Genomic DNA, 24,336 nt, shown 5'->3' with positions numbered 1-24,336 from the left:
CAAACAAACATTGAATGTGAAGGTAGACACTAGATTCAATACTTTAACAACATTTTCTGATTTTATTCAATATAACTTGATAAGTAATATAAAATAAAGTTTCACTCTGGTGTAAACAACCAATGTAAAAACTATCCAGCAGAAAAGTCATATTGATGTATTACCTTCCCTCATAACACAATAGCAACATCATTACTTAGCAGATTTTCACACGAGAGAGAAATTACAGCAAACAAATTAAGAGGCAAAAGAGACGTCAGGCAGTTACGTAGCACACTCTCAGTTCAGTCTACACCCTACATCACACCCTCTGCTTTACAGCTGTGGCATATAATCATCCATGAATGATGATTATACGCCACATGCATTTACAGTCTCCCAGCTGCTGATATCAAGCCGTCCTCAGTCGTCATCAGAGTTATGAGACTGGTGCCGAGATCCTGCAAAGCTGAGCTCTGTCCCTGTGAGCCGCTGGTACATGTCTTTGATGTCCTCACACTCAGTCTCAAAGTGGTTTGTTCCGTCATACGAGCGGGACACAAATATCTGAAAGGACAGAAGACATTTAAAAAAAAAATTAAGGCCACCATCCCATTTTCAGTCGTGTTATTGTTTTAGTTTTGGGGGAAACCCCATCATTACCTGACTCTTTTTTCCATCTTCATTTGGAACTAGCAGATTGCTGACAGACACAAATCTGAATTCAACAAGAAGGAATTGCATCAAATTAAATCACACCACAAAAACACAAACTGTAAGATTTAAGTCTTCAGAGTGTCACTAACTTGTGCACGATGGGTTCGAGGAGCTCGAGTCCTGGCTGCACTTCTTTCTCTGGGTTGCTGGTTTCTGCAGTTGTGCTAACTGTGGCGATGTACATCCCATCTGAGGCCACGTTGTGCGCAAAGGACACCACAGATATATAAATGTCTGCATGGAGGAGGAAGTAGTAGAGGAGCAAATCCAGGAATAGCAGGTCAGACGGTTCAACTTTGTACATGTTAGATATTGTGGTAGTATAACTTAGTACCTGACTTCCTGTTAAGCTGAGTTTGAGGGATGATGATCTGACAGGAGCTGGTGTCATGAGTGTGTTTAACTGGATGATTTAGTAAACAGATCGCCCTAACGACGCGCCCCACCTTCCTCACTCGATTGGGAACATAGCTGGGATCACAGATTAACTGTTTGCAGTGGAACAGCTGTTAGGAGAGAAAAAAAAGACCACATCAGTGAGAGTGCAAATGCTGTCCTGGACAGTGACTGCAGGGCTTAATTTTGTCTACTCCACCTTCCCCTCTGATTTCACAGCTTTCACTTTGCCACTATCCATCACAATTTCATCCACTGCCCTGTTCAGCAGGAACGTTCCTCCATGCTCTGCATTCAGTCTGAAACACCAAGAGAACTGGATCTTATAAGTGCAAGCATGAATGTATGAACGTTTCCTTTAAACAGCTTTTATTATGCTTTTCTTTATGTGTACTAAAAAGTGCTATAATGGCAAATGCTCACATTAAACATGAGAGAAGTTTAAAAGAAAGACATCAGCATCTCTGAACATTTGGTTTTATAAAGTTTTTCCCACTCTTGACTCTGAATGTTGTCATTAAGACTGGATTTCCCTAATGTGATCATTTCAGGTACGCAGCTTTAGCTTTGAGAAGATAAGCCCCACCCACTTGCTGTCAAACCTTTTGTTTGCAAGGAGCAACCAATCAGAAGAAAGCTTTCTTAAAGGGACGTGGAAGGGAGCCTTTGTTAAAGGATGAACTGAGGGGCTCGGTATAGGATAAATAAGATTTATTTTGAATTGTGAATCATGCTGACTGACCGACTGACTGACTGACAATATGGAGTTGGAAATTTAAAAAAGGGCCACTTTTAACTTCCAGTGGAAGAACATCCACTAAAGCCATGCTTGCTCGAGGCTGATGATGATATATTTGCACTGAATCCTAGAGAAGCCGAATTAAACTGTTGATGAACATAAATCAAAGAACTAGCGAGAACCTGACCTGGCAAAACCCTGTGGTATCTCCCCGAGACCATACAGTGGGTAGAGGTACGGACTGGTGTTTCGACAGGACAGCGAATCGCAGTACAGCCTGATCCGACTGATGGTTTCCACACAGGGCCGGTCCAGGTAACTGCGAGGACGGCAGGTGGATAGGTTTAAATCATGCCTACTAATCTGTTTTCAGTGTTGTTTCACTTAAGTTCCTATAACTGACCTCTCACTGTTGTGCAAGGCTATGGCATGACCTATAAACTCTATGACATCAAGTCCCAGGTCGTAGCGATGGAACAATTCCCTTGTGGTCGTTTTGTGAGGATCCACATCATGGTGGGTGCGAGGGTTTCTTATGTCAAAGTTCAGAGCAAAGAGCAGCAGCTTCTTGAACCTCCTCTTGTCGAACATGCCCATCAGATCTGAAAATGTGTATATTTCAGCGTTATAAAGGTATGGCCGTCTGGAAACTTGTCTTAAAAAGTGGAATGACTTGATCTGTCACCTGAAGCATCTGCGTCTTTTTCACTGGCGGGGACTTTGTGCACTTTTCCTCCTTTGTATACGTAGCTGCCTTCCACGACTTTAAAGTCCAGATACCGAGTAACCTCGGTGTGCAACAAGATTTTTACCATCTGACCTGCAAAAACACAGCACCCAAAAATTAAAGCATGCTCATTTATATCAAAACAATCAGCAAGACAACTGCTAACAAACAGTAAACTTTCACCGGTGGAAAGAAAAAATTTGGGGATGAGGTCAACATTCCACTCTTTCCCTCTGCCCATCGATTTTGGAGGACCAGGAGTCTTAAACTTCTTGTACAGCTGCAAATAAAGGGAAACACCTTATTATCAGCAGTGTTCAAATGAAGATACATGCATGCATGCTCATGTGTTTTGTATTTGTTTGCATGCACCTCCTCAAGGGGAGAAATGGATGCACTCTCTCCTCCATAATAAGGATTCTTATCAATGTGGAGAACCTTTTTCCCACTTAGAGTCATTAAACCAGAGAGGATGCATTCCTGAAAGAGATGAGGAAGAAAACAGAGGGGCAAATGTGTCCGAATCAGCAGCTGGTAGTTTAAGGTATGCAGATCAGGACTAGACTAATGAGGTAATTGCCATTAATCCCCTTTAGCAGCCAGCAAGAGCTTAACAAGTCTGCATGTGGATCATTAGTAAAAGCGACAAAACGTGGCAGAAACTCTACTCACTCACAGACTTTATAATTACTTATTCAATCAAGAGCGAAGAGAGGAAATGAAAGAAGTGATGATTGTAAGTGCTCAGTAAAAGGACCGTGCCTCAGCTTGAGAATTATTTTGGTAAGTTGTGAGGCATCATTTTTTTAGCACCTTGCAGAAAATATATATCTTGGTCACTGCGGGGTTTCTGGTTTTGGTCAGCTCAGAACATTTCCACCTAAGACCACATGACAAAAGATGGCTTGCTTAGTTCATGGGATTCAAGCTTTGTATTCTGAGTGACAATAAAGTAGGCGTAAAATCCAGTTAACCAACAGAATCATAGAGATTCATGAGATATTATTTGATTTTAGATTTTACAATAAATATAAATTCCGTACCTTCAGTCCAGTTCCAAGCACAATAATATCATATTCTTGCTCCATCCTCACTGAGTCCCAGTTCTGTGCTCCTGAAGCCTGTCACAGTCTATGAGTGTGGGTCTGTGTGTAGTAAGACAGAAACAGGTGTGATGATGATAGGTGAGACCAATTGCTTGGTGTTCCCCTGCAATAATCCTCTTAAGACCCATCTTTGCAGTGTGTGTGTGTGTGTGTGAGAGAGAGAGATTGGCTCTATGAGTTTGTCAGTCACTGCAGATTGAGGTATTATTAAACATGTAATATATAGCACACTGTTGTATTGATACCAAGCCACATTTTCAAATTACTGTGCCTGTTTTTCTGTTGTTTGTTTATTTTGTTAAACAAATTATATTATTGAAGGAAAAAGAGTATGCTGCTTTCTTGTAATAGGATTGCAACCCGTAACACAACCAAGCAACAAACAAACAGCTATATTTGTTAATGATACGCTTTCGTGGTTATAATTTGAAATGAAACTAAATGTCAGGTGGTGGAGAAAAAGTACAAATTAGCATATTCTTGAGGTACTTTGGTTTATCACCACTAGGTGTCATAATATGAACAACATCCACCCATGAAGTTTCATGATTTTGCAAAGACTGTATAAAACTAAAATACAATAAATATTTTTAAGTATTTACCTTTATGCTGTATGTGGGTTTCAGTGAGCCTGCTTGTTTTTCTTTGCAATACAATAATTCCTCTGAACTGTTAAAACAAATTAAATATCAATAAATATCTAATACATTTCTAGTATTTTTTTCTTTCTCGCGTCTCTATTATTAATTGTCACAAAAACTGCATTTCCCATGAAGCCTCGAGAAAAAGATTTCCGGGTCGGTGCCGGGAAGGTTTTTTTTTTTTTTTTTTTAAAGCAATTGATTAATATCACTTGAGCAACCGGTGAGTTGGGCGGGAACCACAGTTTATATTGTCTCACAAAGTCCGCCTCTCTGGGCGAGTTTCGGGATACTCCAGAGTAAAAGTGAAAGCTTACTGGCAGTTGGCGTGTCAGTTTAAGGTAGCTAGCATCTTCGTGTTCCTTGAAAGTTGGCGGTCGAGAAAGTAGAGAAATGTCTTCAGCACAGACAGTAGGTGGCTCGTATAATGGTCTTTGGTTCTACTTTAAAAATGTAAACTCCTTCCGGATTTAGGTGTGCAGTTAACTTTGCTGCAGCGTTAGCACCTCAACTGCCGCGTTTTTCCAGTCAGTTTGATCTGACGAATCATTTCTAATGCTTTAATTGAGTACGTACAATGGCAACAGCGGTGAGTCGCCGTTTAGTCTTAATTTTTTCGCCCAGACATAAATATTAGATTAGGAAGTGTAAAAGGGGCGTGTCACTTTCACGCCTAAGTCATGATGGGACATGGGACATAGGACCACAGGCATGTGGTCTGCCAGAAGTTTACATCCACTAATCGTGGGCATGAACGTCATAGTAATTTTGGGCTTTTAATGATTTCTTTGAACTACCCTTTTTTTCCCCAGCGTGGAGTGATTGTACAACATACACCTTTGCTGACTTTAAAAACAAGAACTGCGTGCACAAGCGTGAAAATAATTTAGATTTTCTACAGGCGCAAGTATAAATATACACTCACTGTATTTTAGTAAGTGATGCTGAAGGTTCTTCAGTGTCTGTTAAATTGATAAACCAGGGCCTATTAACTTTACATTGGTAATCAAGATCACCTACAACTGCTAGTTTCTCAGCATAAAATGGACAGCAGTCATTGGATTGACCAGTACTGAGAAGAAAGGGGAACTCAATGATCATCTAAGAAGAAGAATTGCAGATTTACACAACTTAAGAAGGCCTCTTGAAGTCATTTCTAAACAACAAATTTTGCTGCGAGCAGTACTGGTTCAAAGTACATGGAATAATAAAGGAGGAGGGCTACCTTTACCTCAAATCAACAGTTAGATGGTTTAAACTTGGACACAGTTGCATGATCTTAAGCAGACATCAAAGACTGTTTGGAATGGATAAAGCAGGCCAATATTAATCTCATGAAATAGCCTCCTAAAAGCCGCAACTTAAACCCTATTTGCGGTCTATGCTTAAAAACCGTGTCCATGCCAGGTAACCGACTGTTTCAAATGAATTCTACCAATTTTGTCAAAACGCATGGTCAAATTCCTAGCCAGAATTATAACACAAACTTATTGAGTTATCAAAAGTGTCTAGTTGAGGTGCAACACGCTAAGAGACATTTAACCAAATATTAGTGGGGGTTTATGTATATATTTTGACCTTGTAGAGAAAATCCCAAATAAATTCCAACTTTGTGCACCCAATCCTTGTTTTTTTAAAGTCAGTAAAGATGTATGTTGTACAATGATTACATCCTCGAAACAGAACAGTTCAAATACATAGCAGAAAGCCCAAAATTACATTCATGTCCATGATGAGTGGATATAAACTACTCACCAGAACTGCAGTTGGCTGGTACATTCACCGGATTAGTCGTAATAAATCGATCAGAGGAATGTGTGTCTTCGCTTTCTAAGATTCATGTGTTTTCATCATTCATCATGTGTTTTCTGATAAACACCTGGTGTATTATTATATATAAACCAAAAAGACAGTTTATTGTTAAGTTACTGGTTATGTCTTGTTATGGTCATGTCATTACTAAAGATTGACTATAGAAAATAACTACACACTAATCAGAAACCAAAGCTTGGTTCTGTCACTTGTATTTCTTCTATAGATTTAATTGTTGATGTCATGTTTATTTAGGTTGTTCTTATGTTTTTCCAGTTTCCAGACCAACACAAGCGTGTGTCTGCAAAGTCCAACCCTGGGTTTCTGGAGCGTTTAAGTGAAACTACAGGAGGAGCAGTTGTTGGTGTAGGACTGTTTTTCCTCTCAATTTATGTTCTCTTCACCAATGAGGTAGGAAACAGTTCCTTCTAAGCAGCTCAGATCATCATGGTCACGATAATTTAACAGCAGACTAAAGACAGCACTCTGTCTCTGTAATGGTTTCTTTGTGCAGGGACGGGCTCTGCAAACAGCAACTTCCCTGGATGAAGGTCTCTCCCAGGTTGTATCACTGGGGCCCTATATCAGCTTCGATGCACAAAATAACGGCCGTTTAGTTCACCTGTCTGCCAAGCTGCATACTGCAGAGGTGAGCTCGCCTGTATTTTGAACATTATTCTGTCCTAGCGTGTATATGTCGGAGTCCCTGATGTGTATATTTGTTATTATGTTTTGGCTTTTTTTAAAATTGAGTTTAGTTTCTGTTAGTTTACAGAGCGTTTCAAAGGTTCTGTATTAGTTTCAGTCTTTTACTTATTATGATATGGAGGATATTTGTCTGGAGCCTTCAAATGCCTTCAGCCCGACTGTCACAGATTTGCATGACAAAATTCCAGGGGAAGATGCACTTCAAAACTTGTGCCTTCTGTATAATTTTAGAGTCCCCTACCCCTAAAATTCTTCAAAACGGTGTTCAGATATTGAACATCCAGATATTTTAAGGACTTCCATCATTCTGTATTTACTTGAGCTACACACTTCTTATCAGTTCCTGATTAGAAGTGTTTTTAATCTTTTCATTTGATGAATTAAAATCAGAGCAGGGATTACACAAAGACAACACTTTGTTGACTCTCAGTCATGTCATCCAGAGTCTAACTCAACATGCGTGTTCATGCCTCATCAGGCACTCTGTGATAACAGATTTTACCAAACTGACAAGTAGACTAAAACTAAGGACAGTTCTGGAAGATGTTTTATTTTTATTTTAGTTGGCTTTAGTTTTTTTTTTCTAGTTTTCATTGTTATTTCAGTTAGCTATTTTTTTTAACCTGCAGCTAATTTTACATATTTGTGTAAATATGTAATAGAAATCTTATAACCTTTGTACGTACATTTGATAAAAGAACATGCATCCATCGATCCATTACAGAGAACTGAGCAATGTTGGGGGAATCGGGTCGGGACATACTCCTTTCAGTTTAGGTGAGGAATCAGCCCGGGCAGACAACCACTCACTCACTCTGAACTCGGTGACCGATTACGTGTGTTGTTCTCGCATGGATCCTATTGGACATCACATAGACTTTGTTCCATGGAGCTGCCGGGTTAAAGAGTTTCTGCACTGGCTGTTTGCCTTCTCACGTGCATCTCTGTCGAGTGATGTCTAAAAAGTTCAGGGCTGCCTTAGTTAGTTTGTTTAGATAAACAGGTGGTGGTGCCTGTTATCTGGCAGTGTTTACCCTCGTATCATTGCAGAGGAGGACAAAAGAAGGTCATCTTGAACGAGACTCAGTGAGAAATAGTGTTGTATTTATCTATGTTAAATTAATACACGACCTCAGGAGTTGTACAACATATAAATATTTTTGCTAGTATTTAATTCCATTTTTAATTTATTTTTTGTGGACATAAATGTGCCACCAGTTGGCTTCCTTGTTTTGATTCTGCAAATGTTTTATTTTTTAATCTGTATACTGAAGCTTCATATAGTTTCAGTTGTATTCTTTCATTTGTGTTTATATTAATGCATTATTGTGCTGCTACATTGCCAGACTTTGACATTGTCATGCTTAAGCATTAAGAATTTGTATGCACCATCAGCTGATAGTTATTAGTAGTAGTAGATGTGGAAATGTTGTTGTCTTCAGATAAGTGTTTTCGTATGGTTTGTTGCTTTTGCTGTTAAATATTCATGTGTCTGTGTCTGTGCAGCCCCTGTATGACCCCAACTACAAAGTGGTGGTGCATGCAGTGAAGCTGAAGCGGCAGGTGGAGATGTATCAGTGGGTGGAGTACCATGAGAGCAGGTAACGCTGTTGTCAGCACTCAGGGTGGGACTGGGTGTGGACATGTTGGCTAGAATGCAGCTGACTGTACGTTTTAATTCAGGGATTACCAGGAGAACGGTGAAACCAAAACAGAAACGACATACACCTACAGTGAGTTTAATTTTTCTTTTTTGCAGTCTGTAATCTTTGGTAACAGCACAGCCTGTGTAAAGAGGTTATAACTCCTTTTTTGTAGACACTGAGTGGAAGTCAGAGTTGGTGAACAGTCGTAACTTTGATAAGGAGATTGGTCACCAGAACCCGAGGTACTAAAACATATTTGATATGATCAACTTGTGTTTGTGTGTGCATCCAGTCCATCCTCATTTCAGTCTGTGTTTCAGTGCCATGGCTGTGGAGAGTGTGATGGTGGTGTCTCCTGAAGTCCGAACTGGACCGTTGATTCTGTCTAAAGGTTTGTGTCTAAGCAAACACACAGGCACTACACAGATGCTGTGTTTCATGTGTTTGGATTTTACTACTCTGTTAATTTCCTGGTTATCCTCAGGCCTGGTGGAGCAGATAAATAACTTCCAGACACTGAGTTTGGGGGATTTTCCCGTCTTTAACTTGGACCCTTTTCTCTCTATTCATGATGACTACTTCTATCACACTACAAATCCACGCAGGCCAGAGGTGAGCATCTAGTTGTGAACGCCTCACAAATAATCTCGCATATAATCAGTGTTGCACTCTGTTACATGTTATGCGTTCCACACTTGTTGACTTTGAATTTGTTTGAATTCATGAGGTGGGTGACGTGCGGGTGAGGTTCTCCTTCGCTGGACTGAGCAGTGACAACTCACGCCACGGCCCTGCTCAAACGGTACAAGCTACAAATGACCCATCAACACATTCTCTGCCTACATTTCCACTGTGTCTTGACCGTAGTCTGTTTATAGGAGACTGATGTAGCTTCTGGATCTGAAAAGTGAATTTAGTGAATTCAGACTCCTGGTTAAAAACAAAGTCTGATTGTGTAGAAGTTTATGGAAAAGGGACCCCACTTTTCATTTCACTGTTACCCAGTAAATATTTTCCTAATAGGTTTATGGTCTCAGTTGCTAACATCAAATCTTCAGTAGAACAGTCATGAGCATGCAGTATTCTCAGTAAACTCTAACCTTTATTCCTGAGGTTGACATCACTACAGCTATGCTCATCTTTTCTGTACAGTCTGTGGTCACAATCTACATGATGTTCTTATGTTGCTATTTATAACATTCAATAATAAAATATTTTATCATTAACTTGCATAAAAATCAGTTTAAGTAGTGTTTTAAATTATTATTAATACAAATAGAATTTGGATAATCAAATACTTGATAAAGTATTATAAATATTCACTGTTTGTGAGTAGTTATTAGAATATTTTGTTGGACTTTGAATAGAAAATAAAATGAAAAATTTGTCTTTAAGTTCTGGAAACTTAGTATTGTTTTTAAGTTTTATCCATAACAGAATGACATGGGATATTTTCTTGATTGTTTTGATCTAAAAAAAACCCCCATGTACTAATATAAAACTGCATATTAACTAAAAAACTGTAACTGTAAACATGTATAGAATGTACTATACTGTTAAATTAGTAAACTTACACAGTACCAAATAATCGTGGTAAAACTTTTCACAGCAGTTTTTTTGACACAGTTTAGTAAATCAACATGAGGACAGTTCTGGTCTCCTTTGGCATGCTGCTCACATTTATGGGATTATTAAAAACAGTTGTTTTGTTGTGGAAAAAGATTTATTTTCTTCAGCCAAATGTGCCGTTTATTATATTCCAACCCAAAGCCCAAAACAAACAAATGTTCAGTTTACCATGAAATATGAGCAGGAACAAATATTGTCAAAAGAGTTGCTTATTTATTTATATTAGATTAAAACTAAGTCTCTACAGCTCTGCTTCACATGCTGCTGTTTTTCAGGTCAGTATTGTAGCCATGCAGAGAGGGGAGCAGCTGCTGCCATTTAAAACCAAATCAGGAGACACTCTGGAGATCCTTTATCTGGAGGAGCTCTCTGCGGAGGTCAGCGTGGGCTTCATTTCCATTTGTTGGTTTAAATTCTCTTTCTGTGTGTCTATCTGGGTAAAACGTATTTCTGTGTTATCTGTAGGAGGTGTTTGCGAGGGAGCACCAGTCTAACAGCATGAAGACTTGGGGACTCCGGGCTGCAGGCTGGGCCCTCATGTTCCTTGGTATCCAGCTGAGCATGCAAATCATCTACACTCTGGGTAAATTAACTCTGCTGCTGTAAAGTTGTGAGTTTCATCCTTCCTTGTTTCTATTATTCATACTTCCTGTGTGCCGTGTTCCTGCAGTGGACTGGGTTCCTGTCCTTAGAGAGCTCGTGTCCATTGGACTGAAGATCTTCGCCTTGTGCGTCTCCAGCTCGCTGTCTCTTATCGTTATTGGGGTTGGCTGGTTTTTTTACCGACCGTTGGTGGCAGTAGCTCTAGGAGCGCTGGCTGTTCTTCCGATGTTTCTCGCCCGCTCAGGACTTCCCGCCAAGAAGAACGCATGACTATTGAACTGATGATTATAGATTTTCTGATGGTGGGCTGCAGATGTTTTGTGCTGCCATTTTTTTTTCTTTTTCCAGTTTGTTACAGCCTGCCCAAAGGGTTGTTGTTGATTTAAACAAACAGTGTATTGGGTTTGTTTTATTTTGGTTAAATAGATTTAATCCAGGATGCATCAGTTTCACTCCAATATATTAATTTTTACTTCACCAAAGTTGTTCCTTCCATTATATGTTTGTTTTTTTTTTTAGCTTGAATGTTTTTCACCCAGTTAAAAATAAATGTAGTCGAATCCAAAAGTCCTGCACAAAACAGTGCTCAACACTCTTCAGAACTTTGCGTTATTAAGGTTGGAATTAATACACTGCTAAGTGAGACTGCAGTAGTTTTAGCTATGTGCATCTAATGAACTGTTTAACTGTATATTTGTTAAATACCTCTGTTTTCACTGTTTACATAGCTTTAATATAAAGCTCAGTAGGTTTAATAGTAACAAAAATTATTTGTAATCAAAAATTCAGTTCTTACATGTAAAACTGAAAACACACCAAAGAAGTGCGGTTCTCTGTTGTTCGCTTTAAATGTTGAGTAAAAGTTTGAAACTGCTTTTGGCTCATGTTTCCATTCAGGAAAAAAGATCACCTTCAACTATAGATGATTACCGATATATGCTTTGAATAAAAAGTGATGGTAGAGGCAGTTTGACCCCCAGAAAGCCTGGGCAGGTTTATTTTTCACATTCACTGTCCTGATCAGTAAACATCTTGGCTGTCAGTTTTTAACAACTATTAACGGGATTCATTGACAAGCTTGTGTGCACTCAGGCTCAACTCAATCCATAATGTTCACCATAAGCTGAGGAGCCTAAAGCATAGACTGGCCTTCAATTTTCCTCACTATTGCATAAAGTTGAATTCTGTCCCTAGGTAGGGCTTTAATTCATTAGTTCAGTTTAATTCTGTGTTCAATCAAGTGATGCAAGTTATCCAGATTCTTACAAAGTAATTTATTACACAAAACACTAAGTTTCCATTTGCATTTTAGCAAAACGATTTTCCAGTCTCGCATTGTGCATGTGATCATAATGCAGATTTGTTTATGAAGCACACAAACAAATTTTGACTGTGTGTGCATTAGTTTGTCAATAATTAAAGGACTACGGGTCACAGTGAGCAGGTACTTCAACCCTAGTTGGCTGTGGAAACATTCCTCTGATCAGCTCGCAGGGCTTAAGCACTTAACTGCAATTGGCAGGCTGACACCACGGTTCCCCCGCTGACCTTTTTGATTACATAGAACGTGTGGATAAAGGAAGTTTGATTATTATGGCAAATTTACTTTTGCTCAAGTACAAAAAAAAGTATTTTCCATAACTTCAAAGTTGAATACTGACAGAACCTGACTAGTTTTGCTTAAGACCAAAAAGAAATAAAGAAAGAAAAGTAAAAGCATTACACCTTTAGTAAAAACTGGGGAGAACAGTCTTTTGGGTGGGTGTGTTTGGGGGGTAGGTTTGACCTAATTCTCCTTCTTTCCCCCTCCAGGAAGCAGTCCTCATGCCTCCTTTTACAGTAGGACGCATTTATTGCTCTTCTTTCCCCGCCTGGCCTGTAGTGCAGCCCTGGTAGCCATCTCGAATACTTCCCTCACACCATCCTTTGTTTTTGCAGAGCACTCCATGTATCCAAAGGCACCAATCCTGTTAGCCATGTCCCGCCCATCCTCAGGTTTAACGGGTTCCTAAAATAAATATAAAGATCAAGAAGCAATGTTAGGAAAAAATCTTTTACTGACAAAGTTTGTTTGTTTTCTTGCTCAGGGCGTTAAGTTTTACCTGCTTCATTTTGGCAAGTTCCCTCCGAGTGTGCTCATCATTACGCAGATCCTTTTTGTTTCCCACCAGTATAATGGGAACATTAGGACAGAAGTGTTTCACCTCAGGGGTCCACTTCTCAGGGATGTTCTCTGAATAAGGAGACAAATATAGCAGCATTCAAAGCAGAGACACATGGCTGTTGATTATTTTCCTAATGGATTACTGTTGCTCTGTAACCCAGCAGGAAAACTCTAATGATCACAGACTCCTACAGGCTAAGAGGATGTTTAACATGTTGTTCTGTGCAAACAATGCAAAAATAAATAAAATGCTGATATTTGGCAGCAAGCAGAAATTAAACGATTATTTGTCTTAAACAGTTAGTGTATAACCAAAATCACTATTAGTGACTTTTCTTTTAACTTGTAAAAGTTGCATCTCTGGACTGTATGCGAGATAAGGTGGCGTGGACTTGAATAAAGAGGAGTAGATACTTTAGAGGGAGAAACTTGAGGGCAAGGTGTTGTAATGGTACAGATCACATGATAAATGTGCGTCCACTGTGATGTACAGAGGAGAGCAAACAGAGACTCATGGTGCGAGACGGTAATAACATGACTCCGTGTCCAACAGCTGTTTTCTATGTTTCTCATTCTTAATATTAGATTACTAAAGCTATGACCAAATCTCAAGAATTTCCATCAGTCTGTTTACAGTGAAAAACTCTCTTATCTCATTACCAATGGCACTGCAAGTGCTCAAGCCATTATTTACAATAAATATATACATATATTTATTTAAAAATAGTGGCTCCATAGTGTTATGGTTTACACATTCATCAGGAAGGGCATCCGGTGAATCTGCCAAATCAAACATGCGGGGCTACCCGCTGTGGTGACCCCATTTGAATGAAAGGAGCAGCTATAAGTATCCTGCAGCGTCTAGTACTCTTCATCTTATTCCTGGCAAGATTACTGTGACATTATTGTCAATACTCCTTCTTACCCTGGTACTGGTTCAAAATGCAGCTGTTAAATATATATATGGTAATAATATAGTGCATAACTCCTCCCTCTTCTGTATTAGCATCTTATTTCTGATACAGTTTTTTTATGGAAACCCTTGCATTTAAACATTTACATTTAAAAGAGAAACTGATCTGACAAAACAAACAAATGGGAAGTAAAAACATTTTACTCTGAATTTTCACGCCAATATTTGAATCCTGAATTTGTCTTTTATGTGCTACACAAGGGAAAGACCTTTAATAGAGTAGGGGTAACTAGATGGTGGAAGTAACTAGAAGATGTTCAAAAATCATCTTTAACCACCAATGAAAACACAAAGAAGTGGCCCACATAAGAGTTTCAGATTTCAAAATGAGCTCCAGAGCTTTTAAGTCAAGGTGAGCCTTCTGTAAACCTTTTTTTTTTTTTGCAATAATCCCCTGTAGGGAAATTACTCTCTGCACCCATTCACTCAGTGAAGCAGTGGGCAGCCACCAATCCAGCACCCAGGGAGCAGTGTGTAGGGATGGTACCTTGATCAGGGTAGCCGTTCAGTGGATTTGAACCCCCGACCTTCTGATCATGGGGCGAACACTCTACCTACCAAACCTCCCCTCCCACAAAGCCTTTGGTGGTTTGGTCATAATAATTTAAAGTTAAAAATGTGCTGCAACATTGCTGAGTCTCCTCTGTTTTTACTTACCAAGACTGTCAGGGCTGTCAATGGAGAAACACATGAGAATGACATCAGTGTCTGGATAGGAGAGTGGACGTAGTCTGTCATAGTCCTCTTGACCTGCTGTATCCCAGAGTGCTAACTCGACCTGCCAAAAGTGTTTAGAAGCTGAAATATCTTCGAGCAGTGCACAGTTGATAGTAGGTGGGCAGGACAGACAATTAATTTTGCCAATAAGCTGAACTCAATCTGCTCAATTTAAACTTGTGCAGGTTAGACTAGATCTTACACGTAGGTCTTCTGGGAAAATTAACTGCCCACCCTGGTCTATAGGTTTAGCATTACATGAGTGCAGCCACTAGAGTCCTACAGTTACATAACACCGATCCTGGGAAGAAATAAATGCTGCTTACCTGTTTGCTGTCAACTTCAATGTCAGCAACGTAGTTCTCAAACACTGTGGGCACGTAGACTTCTGGAAATTGGTCCTTACTGAACACGATGAGCAAACAGGTCTTCCCACAGGCTCCATCTCCCACTATGACCAGCTTTTTCCTGATTGCTGCCATAGCTTCAGGAAAAAGAGATAGAAAATGATTAAAACACGTGAACGTGTCTATATCAGAGTGGGTAACTTTATTTTATTACACTGAAGCATTGTGCAACTTTCTAACACTATCCCTGTGATAAACGATGAACTGCCAGCAACCTTAAGCTGTAATGGCCAAGTCCAAACAAAATAACACCGGGGCTAACTGTGCAGCTTTCTGCGACAATATCATCACCATCACGGGTTTTCATGGTCCACTGATCAGCCATACTGTATATACTGTGAAGGGCCCATCGCGACATAGCTGTCTTACAAATTAAGAGTCATACAGTGAAGCCCTCTACCGTGATGTTACGTTTCCGCTCCGGTGTCTCTGACCCACCCCGGCATCAAGCTCGAACAAAAAAATACACATACATATCTCGTCAAACACTTATTCCATCACTACAAGAACATTGGCCGTATTAACATGTAAATGCATGTCAGCAAAATATAACTAGGACCCCGCAGTGGTGTTTGACCCAGATTTAGTCTAGGAGGATGTTGTGTTTACTGGAGCTAGCTAATCACCGAGCGTTAGCTTAGCCGGATGTGTGTGTCCTGTAAGCTCAATTTGAATGTTTACGATATTAGTCGGAGGTGCTACAGTGAATGCGTACAACACGTGTGATATAATGTACTCAGGGTGTGTTTGTGGTTTGTTTCTAGCTGCTGAGCCGGAATCGTTGCTTCTCCTTTCAGTAACAAACCGGCACCGGTTTAGCCAGCTAGGCTAGATAGCTAGACTTAGCTTAGCATAACGGAAGTCTATACGACTTTATCGGTCCGTTAGCTCACTAGCTAGGCTAGGCGAAATATTGGTGAAGATACACAGATTTATAGTGAGAACAATAGTATAATTACCCAAAATAAGTGTTAGAAAATATAACAGCTACAGGATTCTCAAAAATATTTCCAACTCACCAAGTTATTAGTTTAAAATCTACTCAAATGAAGCCCAAGTAGTGCTTTGTTAGCTTCCGCCGCTGCTTCTTTACTGTGTGCCGCTGCTGAAGGATTAACAGGAGGGAAGTGAGGGGGTGGGGACAGCACAACAATGCACTACAGTACAAAAACATAATTCTCAATAATAATAATACTACTACTAATAATAACAGCAACAACAATAATAATAATATCATAGTTTTAATCAATACTTGTACACAGCAACAAAAAATAACATATTTTTCTTTTAATTTAGAGCTTTTTATATATTAGATTAAACACGCATGTTATATATAAGGTGGGACAGAGTACCATATACTTATTGTTTTTTTCGTATTTTACTTTCTGTTATTGAAATTTACATTTTCTATATTAAACTTGACCAGACAGCATCATTATAAAATTTTCAATTAGTCCACTGATTATAACTGCATGACTGTAGGGACAGAGTGATAGGAATAGAAAAGAATTGGTCCAATATTTGAAGTTTGAGGAGGATGTGTCTTTTCATGCACTAAGAATCCTTCTTGCAACTGTGATTGCCCTTACTTTCATCACCGCAAAATTGTATTTCAATGCTGCGGGTGGGACTGATTGGCCTACCAATACACATAATTTTGGTGATAAGGGTATTATCAAATTTATCCATATCTGAACTTCTGAAAGGGATGTACCTGCTTATATTTCCAAGTAGCATGTGCTAATGTTTGCATGTCTAGTTTACATGTCCAACATAGGTCGTTGGACGTTACACTCATTCTATGAAGTTTAGAGGGAGTAAAATAAAAACTGTGTATTAGTTTATATTGCATGGATTTTCCCTCTACCTCTTTTATGTATTTATGGATGAGCAATATCAGAAATGAGTACGTCAGAGGGACAGCTGAGAGTGAGCACTTTGGAAACAAAGTTAGAGGTAAGGCTGAGATACTCTGGACATGTGCAAAGGGGGGATAGAGAATATATTGTACTCCATAACATAATGAATATGGAAATGTGAGGCAGGAAGAAAAGAGAGAGCGATCACACACATATCATGGATATAGTCAAGGTGGATATGCAGAGGGTTGGGATGACACAGGAGGATCCTGGGAATGAGGTGAGATGGATCCAGATGAGCCACTGTGGCGACCCCTAAAGGCAGGAGCCAAAAACAGTGAAAGCAGTTCATTGCCCAATAAGGTAACCTTGGGGTTTGGTTTCGAGCTCAACTGATTGATATTACCTATCTATCAGTATTCGCATGTATAATGGCAGATAGATAAAACTGTAAAAATTAAAGGACAGACAAGAGAAACACCCTTCAACCTGGTTCTGAGTGTTGATGTTTCATAGTTTGTCCACCAGAGGCAACTTCCTGTTGGAAACACCTGTTTAGAAGTCTGCAAACAATGACAACAAAATGATCCGAGCAGTGGGGCAAAGAGTAAGGCCGGGATTACACTTTCCATGTCCATGAGTCCACTAGGGTCAGCGTGACGTAAATTTCATCATCAGACTGTGAGTACGAGGGTCAGTGTGGTTGTCTACGTGCCTGCCTGTTTTTTGTTTATATTACAGCGCATCAACTATGCATGCACCCAAGGTCATGGACTTTTAAGTGGACTTCAGAGAAATATAATAAATAATGGCTGGTTGGCTGTCGGGTCTCCAGCTGTCTGTGTTCATGTCTGCAGTGGAGAATAATCAGGGTATATAATGAGTAAATAATAACTACACATGACAAGCATTGTGGAAATCTGTTTATTTTTTGTGAGTCTGAAATGAAAATAATATAAGCTGATATTTCAGAATATCATAATTTTCAAATAATCAAATATCAGTATCCTTATCAGTCTTAGAAAAAATCTAACTTTGTTGGATTTCGAGTAAAAATCAATTGCTGGGTTTCAGTTTTGTTTCTGGAATATTAACTGGATTTAGTGTGCTAACTGATTTTTGATAGGTAATGCTGCAGCATTTTTAAATAATCCTAAACTATTTTAGGCGTGCGCGACATGAAAGTCAATGCATTGACTAAATATCCTTTTCAATAGGCTACAGGCGCCGTTAGCCTGACAGCGTGAAACTGAAGCAGGAAAAATGGAGTTCTCCAAGGGTGACGTGCCAAAATGTTTTCTGTGATACGACCACTTCTAATAAATCTGCTTCACAGCTTTGAGATCCAGAGATAAAGTTCAGCCCATCAATGCTCTCATGTCAGTGGATATGAAGTCTCATTTTTCCATGACAGCACTGTGTTCACGCTGTTATACACTTTTGTAAAGACTACAAAAAACATGAGCATCTTATAAAGTCTAATTTAAGAGACTATAGAGTACAGTATAGTAGAAGTCTGATCTTTATTCAATCACAGTAATTTTACTGCATATAGAAATTACAGAAAAATTACTGTAAAATCCAATTACAGCAACTTTATTGTAAATGCAATTACAGCATTTACAGGTTTCTTTGCTGTAAAAAGTGTTTACAGCTGCCAGTAAGAATTTACTGTAGAATATACTGTTTACAGAGCATTTTACATGACTTATCTGTATCATGAGTATTAATGTATCTGATCCTTTAAGTTCATTTACTTTAGTCACTACTTAAATAGAATTTTAAATTTTAATGGAGTATTTTTACACTGAGGTGCTGCAACATTTACTTCAACCTGAGCTCTCCTTCTGTGTCAGCATATAGCTCTTAAATGGCATATGGCTTCATTTAATATTGCAGTAAATCCTAATGAAAGAGCGTCATTCTGATAAATATAAATGTGATCTCGATAGAGATTTTGTTCTGCTTATCCCGATCATTTAACTGTGACCTGAGAAATGATTTAAGCCTTTCGGTGGCAGGTTGGAGGAGAAAGGCACACAAACAGAGAGCGAGCTGGCAGTGCAGCAGTGTATTAATAACTGCAGCGCTTACTCTAATCCTGATAAGAGGCTTTTTCTGCGCTGCTCAGTTCCAACTCGTGGAAACGAACTCAGATGCGCTTCCATGAAAACAGTAATACCTCATTTATCGGTGTGCTCAAGTGACCAGTAATTCAGAAGAGGGGAGGGAGGAAAGACACACACACACACAACAGTTGGAAAAACAAACATTTCCGAGATTTAATTCTCAGAAATGGTATTTATAATCCTCTTCTACAAGCTACAAACAGTCCCTCTTTGTTGGCTTTTGCATTTGTTGAAGAGCTTTGATTTGTTTGTGTTTCCTTTCTGGAAATGAAAGATATCAGATTTCTGTCAGGATTGTGAACATTAAAGAAGTACACATTACATTATATGCACACACTGAATTTATAGCAGAACGGCGGGACTCTGGGTACAGACTCTGCGTGGTTCCTTTATGTGTCTCACATGTTGTTTTGTCTCTTTTTGCAGTTTACACATCTGTTTGCGTATATTTTGGAGTTTTAATCTCTTCCACTGGGCTTAACCAAAACAGAGAAAAACTGTTTTTGTTAAGCTATGAAACCCCAAACTGTTCCTGTCATCTCTGCTAGAGCATCAAAGCACAGAGCAGCTGTTTTCTTCACTGATTTATTATTTATAAGTGGAGGCTGCCTTATTGAAGAACACTCGAAACAGCTGGTTTAGGAGCTGCTTTCTTCCTACTGGGCCACAAAATTTAAAAAAAGAAAGAAGGAAAGAAAACAACACATATTGGCATTGCACATTTCACAGTAAATAATTGAATATTTATTGAAGAATACCAGCGGCAGTGCAGTAAGAATAAGCTCATTCATGAGCGGTGAGGTCAAGAGTGGTTTATTATACATAAATATATCAAAGAGTCCCCGATTCACAGTATGCGCTCAACGGCGCGACCATGTTCCAGTCTGATTGTCCTGTCTCTGAGGGGCAGGTATTATATCGAGAAAGGATAGTCCTGCAAGTAGAAGAGCAGAGGCTTTGGGAGGGGCAGCTGGTTGGGGCAGTTTGTGTGCCTGTTGATGGCGAGGCGTGTCAGGTGCTGCAAAGAAGGGAAAACCTCTAGTTTGTGAAGCGGGTGCTTCAGCTTCAGGGGTACTCCGCTGTCTTTAGCTGCGTGCTGGGAAGGGTCAGGTTCCATTTGGGGGTGAATGTCACTGGATGTCTGGTCCTGTGCTGCGTGGCCTGAGCTGGTGTAGTGCTGTATAAGGCTAGGAACATCTGGGAAGGACTGCAGCTGAGGCAGGCCAGGGGAGACAGAGTCTAGCCAGAAACAGCCCTTGCTGTACTCTATACGCACGCTGGTAGGTCCACAGCGAGTCTTCACTGACAGAGCCAGCATGTACTGTGGATGGCTGCTGTCCCGCACCAGGAATGTGCCTTCAGACTTTGTGAGGAGAGCTTCCCGAGCTTTACTCGCTGAGATGGGACCCCAGTACCAACCTGGGGAAAAAGACAGTTTAGTTATTAGTGTTTTTGTTTTGTTTTTTAATAGCCACATGGACATTGAATCTGGAAGTGTTTAAATGTGAAATAAAATCAGGCGGCTGGCGTACCAGAAGTCTGCAGATACTGGAAGGTGGTGGTGATGCAGCGGAGGTCATCTGCTGGGTCCCAGGATGGAGGGGCAGGATCCGAGCAGGATGACTTTCTTTGTTCCTCATGATGGAAAATGGTCACCGCCCGAGCAACCATTGCTGACCGACAGCGCACCTGTGGAGACGATGATGACATGTAGGAAAATTAACTAAGAGATCATCTGAAAGATATTCCCTTAATTAATGCGGATTGAGTTGCTTATGTCAAATATGTCTGTCCCAAATCTCCCAGAAGTGTTAACTGGTTGGAGATCTGTCGACACTCCACCACCCCACAGATGAAAGCATAATAATGATGAAAGTGACCATTCCCATCAGGACAACGGGAAAAGCGACCAGTCAGAACAACTTTGTGCTTATTTACAGTGAAGCCTCCCTCTAAGGTTACAAACAGGGTCCCCGCACCGCAGGGTTAAAAAAGACACCCATCTATATTTACACACACACACACGCACACGCACACACACACACACACATAACTCAAATAAATGTGCCAATTCAGTTACGCTGAATCGAGCTTTATTTATACTGCGCCAGTTCATACTAAGTCGCGTCTTCATCTTATTTTGTACCTTACTTTGTAACATAAAGAGTGCCATAAGAATCATGCATACCGCAATAAAATACCGAAATCATATTAGAAATGATCTTACCTCAAATCAGGAAAAACCATAAGGATTGAAACCAGCGTGAAAACAGCCCTGCAGTGAATATTTAAGGACCCAAGCAGAGGGGCTGACAGCGAGAAAAAAAATAAAATAATAAACGTTCCTCCAAAGTTCTCGCTTCAGTCCTCTAAAATGATTCAAACATGTATAAGCGTGCTGAGCGCTGGATGTGCGATTGAAGCGCTCCCCTCCCTGAGTGAGGCGCAGAGGAGACAGCAGCTCGGTTCAGCCGGACTCACCGAGGTTCCCGGAATCTGTTTCCAAGAAAGGTTTTGTGTTTCAACGCCCGCAGGGACACAAGAGCCGCCCGCTGCTGGCAACCGCTACATCGGACTCCGTCAGTAAGCACAACTTCCGCCACACCTTTCAAAATAAGATGTAAGAGAACCGCTCAGCTCTTTTAACTAAATGAATGAATGGCAGAGGAACCGCAACGAGCTGACGAGCGCATTGTTTGCTGTCACGGCTTCAGGATTTAGTTTTCGTTTTCATTTAGTTTTGATTCATTTTTATTGTTATAATTAGTTAATTTTTTTTAACACTGAGGTCCAGATTAAATAAAATCTCAGAAATAACAGTTATAGAAGTTTGTTTCCGCCACTGACGTTTTCTTTTCTTTATTTAGAAAAACACATATTTGTTTGTATATCTGACTTACTGACTGACTTACACGATTTCATGAAACCATACACTGTGCCAGCATTAAGTGTATTTTGTAATACACTTATTAACCTCTTATTTTGAAAGCTTCCGGTAATGTTCAGGTAACCATGGCGGGTTTGATACGTGCTGCTGTCATGTTCGAAGGAAATATTGTTTATCTAGAATTATTCTGCACACGACTGTGATATTATGCAATAACGACTTTAAGTGTGCAGACTGTAGTTATTATCTTATTGTATGACACTCGGTGAATATTATCTAGTAATCCAAACTGTGCAGCATGTTAGTATTTAATTCCTCTGCTCTTTATTTCTGTACTAAATGTGTTATGTTATCATGAAGAAAATTAGGTGTGGCGCCTTTCACTCTTGCAGATAAACTAATGTGCTTAAAATTAGTATGTCTTCAAACAGGTTCATCCTAATGTACCCCAGAGTTTCCATGTACAGAGATAATGACCTCATGAAAGCTGCTATTCAGCTCTGAACCAGTTTTCCAAGAAAACAAGCTCAAATCAACTCAGTTTCCCATGAGATACAAAAGCAGCAGAACACACAGCTGAAGGCTTCCGAGTAGAGCGCATTCCCGGAAAACACCAACACACACGCACACACACATGCACACACACATGCACACATGCTGCACACATACACATACAACCAGCTGACCTCTGCTGCTGAACCGTGACCCCTGCTGCTGCTTGCCTGCATGACTTTTATCACCAACACATGTGCACAATTAGAGGGAAAGAAATGAGGACACACACACTAGAAAATACAGAAAATATTTTATTGTAGAACCATTGTAAAAGAACAGCCCTCATCTGATCCTAGTCAGAACTCAATCAGGTCACTGATGAAGGCAACTGTAAATAATGTGGATGAGTTTGTGTCTGCTAAAGCGTGGACTGTGGGCACAGCGCATGCCTGGGTAGTGTACTGTAAAGGATACTCCACCCTGAAGCAAAAAAATTAATGTAACTTCCCCCACAGATCTTGATGAGCTGAACTAATTATTAGTCAGGCGATTAAAAAAAGATGGAAAGAAAAAGGCTGGAGAAGAGTGAAGAGTAAGAGAAAATTTTAACCCTTAACCCTCCAGCTGTATTCTGGAGACCAGCAGAGCAGTCCAGTTCATACTGTATGCAACAACACAGATATGGTTTAACTGGCAGCTCATTATAGTCTGTACTGTTTCTAATGGTCAGCAGGGGGCGACAGAGAGCCGAATGAGAAAATGACCTCCCTGCTCTCTTGATCTGCAGCCACTGATGAGATTTTGATCTTGATTGCTAGTTTCCAGTAAGCTTTGAAACTACACGTTGCTCAGAGAAAAACAGGCGATAAAGCAGAGTATGCTGTAGGGAGTAGTTACCCTGTGATCGACAAATTAGTCGATCAGATGAGTGTGGAATATCCTCTCAGACTGACACATCTAGATTTTTAAAAACTCTATAAACAAGATGGCAGCAGCTCAGACTTTGAAGTCAAATGACCAATGTCAGAGAGGCTACCCCCAACAGTTAGAGTACCGTGTAAAAGTCTCGAGTCTCTTTTCTTTATATTTTGCTTGGAAATCGGTGTATCTAAATTTGAAACACGTGCAATCGTACATGGAAATGGGGTATATAAGGCAAAAACAAAGTCTGTGTAATTATAATGAGCTTGAAAATCAATATTTGGTGTGACCAACTTCCACATTGTTCAGCACAGTCTAAACTCTCATATTTTCTTTTCTGTATTTTCCTCAAGTAGTCTTCAGAAATAGTTCTGAAGGACATTCAGCTTTTTTCTTTGTTGGCTGACGTTTGTTCTGTTCTCTGTCAACATTATCTCACACTGCTTTAATAATTTTCAGGTGTGGGCTCTGGGGAGGCCAATCCATGACTGACAGTGATCCACTGTGTGTTTTTCTATCGAGGTATGCTTTTACTGCATCTCCAGTGTTTCTGGGATTCATTTTGACAAGATCTATAACACCATTGGCTGAAATACACATCTGAACCATGACAGAGCCTCCACCATGTTTTACAGATGGCTGCAGACCCTTAGCTGTTGTACTTCTCTCCCGACCTCCTCTCTACATCTGTTGCATCCAATTTCATTATGCATGTTGAATAACAATAAACATAATGCTATTCATTATTAGTACTACGTATTGATGATTTGAACAAAATATTAAATTTAAATTCATCACTCCGTTAGACCTGTTGTCACTGATTTTTGTCCAGTTCTTGTGTAATGTGGCATATGTCAGCCTTTTCTCCCTGTGTCCCTTCCTTAAGAATGCTTTCTTGATGGCCATCCCTCCACTGAGAGCATTTGTAATGAGGTTTTAGTGAACAGGTTAGCTGAAGGGCCAGATGCATTTCTCAGGTCATGTTTCAGGTCTTTGTTGGATTTTTTCCCACTTCTTCAGGACATGAATTTCAGAGAATCATCATCTGCTGTTGATAGTTTTAAAGTAGTTTTTAAGCCAC

At 39.8% G+C, this 24,336-nt stretch overlaps 4 protein-coding genes across 7 annotated transcripts; 1 reads left to right on the top strand and 3 right to left on the bottom strand.

Moving 5' to 3' along the window:
* Positions 1-42: 42 nt before the first annotated feature.
* zgc:112334 (rab GDP dissociation inhibitor beta) lies at positions 43-4,743 on the bottom strand. 2 transcript variants are annotated; one of them, XM_019358888.2, is made up of 13 exons: positions 4,623-4,740; positions 4,267-4,333; positions 3,602-3,703; positions 2,931-3,038; positions 2,742-2,838; positions 2,517-2,651; positions 2,235-2,433; positions 2,019-2,150; positions 1,292-1,391; positions 1,031-1,202; positions 786-930; positions 643-697; positions 43-546 (listed from the first exon to the last, which is right to left on the bottom strand). In XM_019358888.2, exons 3-13 carry the CDS (start codon positions 3,644-3,646, stop codon positions 403-405), a joined length of 1,332 nt encoding a protein of 443 aa, XP_019214433.1. In that variant the 5' UTR covers positions 3,647-3,703; positions 4,267-4,333; positions 4,623-4,740; the 3' UTR covers positions 43-402. The 2 variants fall into 2 exon arrangements, with proteins under 2 accessions (XP_019214433.1, XP_025763083.1); XM_025907298.1 differs by lacking the exon at positions 4,267-4,333 and having other exon boundaries at positions 4,623-4,743.
* On the top strand, positions 4,529-11,577 carry tmem43 (transmembrane protein 43). Of its 3 annotated transcripts, none has more exons than XM_025907299.1 (12): positions 4,529-4,646; positions 6,394-6,528; positions 6,632-6,766; positions 8,332-8,426; positions 8,509-8,558; positions 8,644-8,713; positions 8,792-8,862; positions 8,956-9,083; positions 9,199-9,273; positions 10,376-10,477; positions 10,566-10,683; positions 10,771-11,577. In XM_025907299.1, exons 4-12 carry the CDS (start codon positions 8,395-8,397, stop codon positions 10,971-10,973), a joined length of 849 nt encoding a protein of 282 aa, XP_025763084.1. In that variant the 5' UTR covers positions 4,529-4,646; positions 6,394-6,528; positions 6,632-6,766; positions 8,332-8,394; the 3' UTR covers positions 10,974-11,577. The 3 variants fall into 3 exon arrangements, with proteins under 3 accessions (XP_025763084.1, XP_003441471.1, XP_005469658.1); XM_003441423.5 differs by having other exon boundaries at positions 4,579-4,716; XM_005469601.4 differs by lacking the exon at positions 4,529-4,646 and adding an exon at positions 4,756-4,894.
* A 379-nt stretch (positions 11,578-11,956) lies between these two features.
* Positions 11,957-16,107, bottom strand: LOC100710477 (rho-related GTP-binding protein RhoA-B). Its single transcript, XM_003441422.5, has 5 exons — positions 15,984-16,107; positions 14,884-15,041; positions 14,498-14,618; positions 12,806-12,936; positions 11,957-12,711 (listed from the first exon to the last, which is right to left on the bottom strand). Exons 2-5 carry the CDS (start codon positions 15,037-15,039, stop codon positions 12,538-12,540), a joined length of 582 nt encoding a protein of 193 aa, XP_003441470.1. The 5' UTR covers positions 15,040-15,041; positions 15,984-16,107; the 3' UTR covers positions 11,957-12,537.
* A 3,279-nt stretch (positions 16,108-19,386) lies between these two features.
* Positions 19,387-21,517, bottom strand: cishb (cytokine inducible SH2-containing protein b). The gene is made up of 3 exons (XM_003441421.5): positions 21,180-21,517; positions 20,485-20,641; positions 19,387-20,371 (listed from the first exon to the last, which is right to left on the bottom strand). The coding sequence occupies exons 2-3, from the start codon at positions 20,621-20,623 to the stop codon at positions 19,866-19,868; spliced, it is 645 nt and encodes a 214-aa protein (XP_003441469.1). The 5' UTR covers positions 20,624-20,641; positions 21,180-21,517; the 3' UTR covers positions 19,387-19,865.
* Positions 21,518-24,336: the final 2,819 nt, after the last annotated feature.

The sequence above is a fragment of the Oreochromis niloticus genome, linkage group LG5, assembly GCF_001858045.2.
Source record: "Oreochromis niloticus isolate F11D_XX linkage group LG5, O_niloticus_UMD_NMBU, whole genome shotgun sequence".
Lineage (NCBI taxonomy): Eukaryota > Metazoa > Chordata > Actinopteri > Cichliformes > Cichlidae > Oreochromis > Oreochromis niloticus.
The sequence above is the reverse complement of the archived record's forward strand: the minus strand, read 5'-3'. Positions and strand labels throughout refer to the sequence as shown.

Coding starts and splice junctions, on each gene's coding strand:
- zgc:112334 (XM_025907298.1), bottom strand. CDS start 3,646: ATGGAGCAAGAATATGATATTATTGTGCTTGGAACTGGACTGAAG. Junction 2,434..2,516: donor AAAAGACGCAGATGCTTCAG/GTGACAGATCAA, acceptor ACACATTTTCAG/ATCTGATGGGCATGTTCGAC. Junction 2,151..2,234: donor GCCTTGCACAACAGTGAGAG/GTCAGTTATAGG, acceptor CCGTCCTCGCAG/TTACCTGGACCGGCCCTGTG.
- tmem43 (XM_003441423.5), top strand. Junction 8,427..8,508: donor GTGGAGTACCATGAGAGCAG/GTAACGCTGTTG, acceptor GTTTTAATTCAG/GGATTACCAGGAGAACGGTG. Junction 8,863..8,955: donor ACCGTTGATTCTGTCTAAAG/GTTTGTGTCTAA, acceptor GGTTATCCTCAG/GCCTGGTGGAGCAGATAAAT.
- LOC100710477 (XM_003441422.5), bottom strand. CDS start 15,039: ATGGCAGCAATCAGGAAAAAGCTGGTCATAGTGGGAGATGGAGCCTGT. Junction 14,619..14,883: donor TTGAAGTTGACAGCAAACAG/GTAAGCAGCATT, acceptor CACTTTTGGCAG/GTCGAGTTAGCACTCTGGGA. Junction 12,937..14,497: donor TGACAGCCCTGACAGTCTTG/GTAAGTAAAAAC, acceptor CTCCTTATTCAG/AGAACATCCCTGAGAAGTGG.
- cishb (XM_003441421.5), bottom strand. CDS start 20,623: ATGGTTGCTCGGGCGGTGACCATTTTCCATCATGAGGAACAAAGAAAG. Junction 20,372..20,484: donor CCAGTATCTGCAGACTTCTG/GTACGCCAGCCG, acceptor CTTTTTCCCCAG/GTTGGTACTGGGGTCCCATC.